We start from the raw sequence: 7,078 nt of genomic DNA, 5'->3' as shown, positions 1-7,078 counted from the left end.
CCCCTAGAAAGACCACTTGAAGCTGTGGTGCCCAAGAGGTATAGTTTTTCTCTGTTTACCATGCTTGTTACTATCCTTTCTATCCTGGTTTTCTGGTCCCCACAAGAGTCCTTCAACAAGACCATGCACACACACACAATGCATATACATGAACATAGATGCCTAAATGCTAATGGTGCTAAAATGAATTCTTCAGACATCATGTTGTAATTTCAGGCAAAATGTTTTTGATGGGTCTGTGTCCATATAAGGATATCTTGCCATGACCACATTGAATGACAGCTGTGAGAAGTGGTTGTCATTTTTTTGTGTGTGTGTTTAAGTGGAATTGTGTGTGTGTGTGTACACGTCCCACCAATTTATAACCCCTCCCATTGTCTCTTTGCAGCTTTATAACAGAGACCTTGATGGGCAGAGACACTAAAAGTCTGTGAAGAAACATTGTGGGAACTCAGCAAAACACAAGAAGAGGCCGCAGAAGACCTTTTTGTCAAGCATCCAATCATCTGGACTTGGAACCAAAACAGAAAAATCAGAAACAGAACCAACAAGCAGCCAAAAGGAAAGTAGAATCAACAGAGGGAAGAAGTACAACTTGGTCTTGATCAGGTCCAGCTTGGAGGTAAAGTGATACAGCTTTAGTATTGATTAATAATTGGTTTGGGTTGACTGCAGCATGTTGAGTTGAGTTATGGAGGGACACACAATGGTTCTGAACGGGAAAACGACCCAATATGCTTAAAGGTTTGAACCAGAGGTTGCATAATGAGTTCATAAATTACGCTTAGGATATTCTATTATTGTGTTAATATAATCTCGAAGAGAATTTGTTTCTCAATGAATAGACAAATGTACATAATATTACATAAACAATGCCACGCAAGTACTTATTTACACAGTCACAGAGATACAGTGTGATGGTCGAGTTAGTACAACAAATCACGATTGTAGATAAAGACATCAAAGAATACTATCTGGATTCATTGTTTGGGTTAAAACTAATGTGCAAGTAGTGTAGATTGTGCATAGAGTCTAGGAACGTCCTGTGTCTTATGGTGTTTACGTAAAGATAGTGGTGGATTACTGTCAGTCTCTACATTGACAGTCTCTCTCACTGTGGGGGTGCATTCGGCTCTCTAAAACCCAGCATCAAGATACACATTGAATTCTATTTTTGCATTGTATGCTGTATACATACCTATACCAGTCTCACACACGCACACACGCACACAAACACTTACTGATACTACAGTGCACTGGGCCTACTGGTTAATCATGTGACAGTTTTCTATTTATAGATGTTGGCTTTTGAGATGTGTGTGAACGTGTTAGTGTGTGTGTGTATGTGGGTGCATGTGTGTGTACGTGGGTGTATGTGTGTGCTCAGTACTGAGGGTGTGCAAACTGAGTGTATCCGTAATTCCAAAAAAGGGAAGCAACGGTTTTAGTTTCTCATTTTTGCAAACTGTGTTTTTCTAGACTTAAAAGAGGAAGAAGAGGTTGCAATGAACCTGCTACTTATTATATCGCTAGCGGCCACCATCCTCTCCAGTTATGCATCAGTAAGTAGGAAAGAGGAAACTACTTTTAACACCTTTTTACAAAGTCATGCACACAATTAGCACATCTTTATTTGTGTGCCTACCTCAGTCAGTGTCATCTCTGACTCTATCTCCCCTTTCAGGTCACTAGAAGGACCTGGCCCTGGCACCGACACCTACGTTCCCCCCAGACTCCATCTGAAAAACAAACAGGTGAGACTTCCTGGAATCTGTGCTCAAATCAGTCATCAATAGCAAAATAAACAACAAAGAACAACGCCTAAAAAAAAGACTAAAAAACATTATGGCACAGTTTCCCAGACACGGATTAAGCCAATTCAATGAAGATCTCCATTGAAAATGTTATTTTTGTCTAGGACTAGGCTTAATCCATGTCTAGGAAACTGGCCTAAATGTTTATTACACTAGAATTAGTCTTAACAAATAAGTCTAACAAGCAGATTTCTCCCTGTCATGTCTCTGCAGCGCAATGTCTGATTGGAAACGGGAGCAGTTACAGAGGTTCTGTTTCTGTGTCTGCCTACGGCCACACTTGTTTGTCCTGGGACAAGTTCAGTAACATCGGAAAAAGACTTCTATCACATGACCTGGGCAGACACAACTTCTGCAGGTACTTTCTCTCTCTCTCTCTCTCTCTCTCTCTCTCTCTCTCTCTCTCTCTCTCTCTCTCTCTCTCTCTCTCTCTCTCTCTCTCTCTCTCTCTCTCTCTCTCTCTCTCTCTCTCTCTCTCTCTCTCCCTCCCTTCCTCTCTCTCTCTCTTTCTCTCTCTCTCGACTCTTTAAACAACGAGTGTGTTACACACACTTCACAGAGTAATAAATGTGCATCTGAACGGTAGTGGTACAGACACACATTACACAGCACATTATGAAATCAGACCGTCATAACAGTCTTTCCACTCATTAGCTTCCAACTCCAGTTATCATTCATACAAAAGTGTAATTGTGCAAGGATGTCATCCAGTCAACTGACACATCAAAATCACATGTTTCTGAGGAAAATGTGGATGCGTTTGTGTCTGTCTGTGTGTGTGTCTGGTAATGGGTATTTTTAGGAAGTCTTTGATTCCGTATCCACATCCTCTTCTGTCATGAGTCACCCGTGGGAACCTATTTCTGAATGTTTTCTGAATTTCAGCAACAATGCTGTTTTTGTTGATGTTCATCAAGCCTCCCTCCTCTTTCTTTATCATTCTCCCATTAGTATTTGTATAAGCCTGCCGTCAAAAACAGATGTACTTGTTTAGTACATCATTTAGTGTAGTTGCTGGATTCATTCATAGATTGGTTGTCAATTGTTAGTCAACTTATTAATTGGTTGGTTAATTATCCAGTGATGCAATGAGTTGATATCCTGATTGATGCGGTTTTCAGGAACCCAGACCAAAGCTTGAGTCCGTGGTGTCGGGTGCGAAGAAGACGTAGAATCGTCAGAGAGTTGTGTAACATTCCCAAATGTGACACTGGTGAGTGGCAAAGACCCACTTATAAGCATGTAGGCACACACAGACACACACACACCAATGATTGTCTCCTTATATGACCTGTCCTAATAACCAGCGCATGCTCTAACATCCCTCTGTCTGTGCTGTGACACCTCAGATTCTCCTGTCACCACATCTGTTCCTCCATCTCCAGCTGTGGACACTGGTGAGTTGTCCACAATGACAGTGGAATAAGATTGTCCATGTCATATGGTAAAATACTATAATATTAGTAATCAGTGGATCTGGTGGGGACAATGCCATTGGTGGAGGTAGTAGGCCAAGTATTTCTGGATGAACTTCAATGACCTGACTTGTGGGTGTGTGTTTGTGCGTCCAGAGAATACGTGCGGGAAAAGAGTGGAGCAGCGTTATAAGATTGTGGGGGGTTCGGTCATATCCATCGAGGAACAGCCATGGACAGCGGTCATCTTTAAAGGCAGAAGACTCCACTGTGGAGGTTCCCTCATAGCTCCGTGTTGGGTCCTCTCGGCCGCTCACTGCTTTAGCAATAAATTAGAGAGGTAAAATACACAACAATACACACATTCACACAGGCACACATACAGGCACCCACACACACACACATATAAGTGTCTGTGTACTTCATGTGTGTTTCATTGTGCAGGTGTACCTAATCATTTGTCTGTATGGTTTCTCACTATGTCTGCCACAGCATCACAAGCAAGGATCTAACTGTGTATCTGGGCAAAAGCTCCATCAGAGAGACTGATGCCAACAGAGAGCAGAAGTTTGCTGTGGATCAGATTATAATCCATCAAGACTACGATAACATTGAGGAAACCTTCAATAACGACATCGGTGGGTGTGTGGAGTATGGCGTATGTCTGTGTGTGGGTGTGTAAGTAGGGACAAACATGGGTTTGACTCTCAGTGTGTGCGCGTGGGGATTGTCTCTTGCAGCCCTGCTGAAGCTGAAAAGCAAAGACGGGGTGTGCGCGGTGCGGACCAAGGCTGTGAGGACGGTGTGTCTCCCCCCGCCTCTCACCAAGCTGCCCCTCGGTGCTGCGTGCACCGTCGCAGGACATGGGAAACAGGTGACATGGGGTGTGTACAATCTCTGAACACTTAAGTCCTCACAAAACACACACATTCACACAAGCTGGGCTCCCTATGAAGACTAAGCCTTGATATGGTGTATCTTTACAGGAGGGGAGTACTCTCCCAAACTGAAACAGGCCAACGTTGCGCTACTCTCTCAGAACCTCTGCAACAGCAAGAGTTACTATAATAAAAGCGTCACAGAGAACATGTTCTGTGCTGCGAGTCCTGACTGGAGCAGAGACTCCTGTAAGGTAAGTGCCTGTGTGTGGTGGGAGTGGGGGATAGTGTTCATATGAGAGTGTGTGTGTGTGTGGGAATAATGTGACGTCTATTATGTTAACGACCATCTCTCTTCCGCAGGGTGACTCAGGTGGACCGCTGATGTACGAAGTGTCTGGAAGGGTGTTTGTGTTCGGCGTGGTGAGCTGGGGCGAGGGCTGTGCCTTACAGAACAAACCTGGGGTGTACACACGCGTCACCAACTACAACAGCTGGATCGCTGACAAAACAGGGCTGCCTGCCTACACCGCAGGAGTCATGTACCCCCAGAAGTGAGTTTGAATAGTAGACAGAGAGAGGAGAGTGGAGCACGAGATAAGATGAGGCAGCTATAGTTTGGTAGACAGAGAGACAGGCAGACTGATTGGTTGACAGACAGACCAACCGACCTAACTATCAGACCTGACGCCCGCCTCTTATGCCTTGTTCCTGCATAGAGAGCATCGTCCTTCGTGGGACCATTTGATGTAATGTTATGTGTTATGTATTTTATTGGACTATTTATTCATGACTTTATTGTATTTCCATTCAAAAGTAATTTATTTAAATATTTGTTTTCTACAAAAGCCATGTATTTTGTCATAAAATTGTACATGTAAAATATTTTGATACATGGGCACATCTGTCCAACTGTTTTCTTTTATTGCATATAAAGTTTATTTCCACATACTTTGCACAACACTTGCCTCTTTTTTATGGTTAATTGTGTGTAAAATGGAAAACTGACCTTACATACTTATAACACACACACATTTCACAATAGAAATTCTACTTCCAATTTCTCCCAAAACTTGCTGCCTTCTTGCACCTTGAGTTGTGATGCCATCGTCACTCACAGCTGTCTTGTCGGTAAACTGTGTCTAACGAGAAATTAGACCTTCAGTGTTTCCTCTGAAATGTATGACTAAGCCAACCCATTCCATCGCAGACCTTGAGAAAGCTCAGGGTCTAGATTCTGCAGCTGCCTGGCCAGACTCCAAGCCTGCCAAAGAACAGTGACAGAGGGGATAAAACTTGCACGATCATCCTGTGATACTGTATATTTGTTTGTATCACTAGAGGGCGCTAGAGGGCACTATTCAACAGAATTAGTCCTTCCTAACCCTTCACACCTCAGACCAGCAGCACACGCCCTCAGATCCCCAGAGCCTACAGACCTGCCGCTCATATCCAGCTGGTCCTTGTGTGTGTCATGGTGCCCTCTTCTTAACTTGACTGTGTCTCTGACCCAGCATATCTCTCAGAGACTATACTGTATTATACTGTAATAATAGAGACTATACTGTATAGTACACTACAATGGATTCAAATAGAACATCTGTGTTTCACTGTGGTGGACAGATGAAGAGCAGGTAGATCTCTCTGTCTCTCTCTCTCGCTCTGTCAGAGGTGTGTCTCTAATGAGTCTCATTAAGCTCAACAGTCGGATGAGTTCAGAGGGTATTTGAGGGGGAGAGGGGGACTAGGGGGGCCTCAAGGGGGCTCATCTCCTGTTACAAACCAGCATAAGGACACAGCCCACCCACTGAGTACACACACACACGTAAGTTAGCACACAATCGCACACACAAAGTACCCCAGTGCACGCACAGGTCTTTAATACGTTTGGTTTAGACGACTGTGAGAGCTCTCAGTTGGCGGTTATCTCATCCGAGGCCCAGGCTCAGCGATGAGAGGCACACAAACAGTGACATGTATTCCTAGTCTCTCCTTCTATTTGTCTCAACCCCAAATTCACCGTCTCTTTTTTCTCTCTTTTTTTCTCTCTTTACTTGTTCTCTACTTTTCTTTCCTTTGTTTCTCTCCTTTTCTCACTTGTCAATCTCTCTCCGTCGCTTCTTGTGCTCCTCCTTTGTATTTTCCATATATCTCTCTCTCTACTGATCATCAGCTGGCTGAGAGTGTGTTTGTGTGTCTATACTTACTTGCACTTCTGTGTCGAATGTCTCATTCCTCTCTGAAAATACATAAACAGCAACAGCATAAACAAGAATGAGTCAGGGCCAAAACGTACATCCACAGACCGATGACAAAGATACACACACATACAGTACAGCACGTACACACAAATGCACACTGTCTGCACTACAATGTTTAAACGTGTCTTCATTCGATTCGAGTTGCACTTCAAAGCACACACCTCAACGCTGGGCTAATAGGTTCTAATAAGAAGTGTTTAGACATCACCTCCATCTGATTATGCTCACATTCCCAGCTACCGGGCTCATACCGGGGGCCAGTTTACACCACCTCTGACAGGGTTTACAGTAGAGATACACAGTTGACTTTATCCCTGTGGTCCACCTGCCTTATAGGGCTTTGAGGCGGCAGCACAGGAGCTATATGAGCCTGTATAGCTCTTTATGGACAAGACCTGAGGGGGAATGGGACTGTGCAGTGTTACATGGGAAGAGAAAAAGAACCATAGCTAGAAGAGAGACGAAAAGGAGAGTAGAAGGGATGCAGAGAGAGACGAACGGGAGTAAGAGAGGAGAGACAGTTGAGAGTGCTGGCTGTTTTGTTAACCCCCCCCCCCCCCCTCCCCGAGTTCAACTTACAGTAAAGTACAGGACAGCAGAAGACGAGTGAAGAAAGGGACTTCAAATATGACGACATAATTGACATATGTACCAGTCCCAGGGACTTTGTTTTAGAGGCGCCTGTTAATGTGTGTTTTTCTGTGTGAATG

At 43.9% G+C, this 7,078-nt stretch overlaps 1 protein-coding gene across 1 annotated transcript; it reads left to right on the top strand.

Moving 5' to 3' along the window:
• The first annotated feature begins 436 nt into the window (after nucleotides 1-436).
• LOC136943429 (urokinase-type plasminogen activator-like) lies at nucleotides 437-5,057 on the top strand. Its single transcript, XM_067236746.1, has 11 exons — nucleotides 437-622; nucleotides 1,480-1,562; nucleotides 1,685-1,754; nucleotides 2,028-2,172; nucleotides 2,936-3,027; nucleotides 3,164-3,211; nucleotides 3,386-3,569; nucleotides 3,722-3,867; nucleotides 3,970-4,113; nucleotides 4,216-4,361; nucleotides 4,471-5,057. Exons 2-11 carry the CDS (start codon nucleotides 1,506-1,508, stop codon nucleotides 4,663-4,665), a joined length of 1,227 nt encoding a protein of 408 aa, XP_067092847.1. The 5' UTR covers nucleotides 437-622; nucleotides 1,480-1,505; the 3' UTR covers nucleotides 4,666-5,057.
• Nucleotides 5,058-7,078: the final 2,021 nt, after the last annotated feature.

This window comes from Osmerus mordax, chromosome 5 (genome assembly GCF_038355195.1).
Source record: "Osmerus mordax isolate fOsmMor3 chromosome 5, fOsmMor3.pri, whole genome shotgun sequence".
In the NCBI taxonomy this organism is placed as follows: Eukaryota; Metazoa; Chordata; class Actinopteri; order Osmeriformes; family Osmeridae; genus Osmerus; species Osmerus mordax.
The sequence above is the reverse complement of the archived record's forward strand: the minus strand, read 5'-3'. Positions and strand labels throughout refer to the sequence as shown.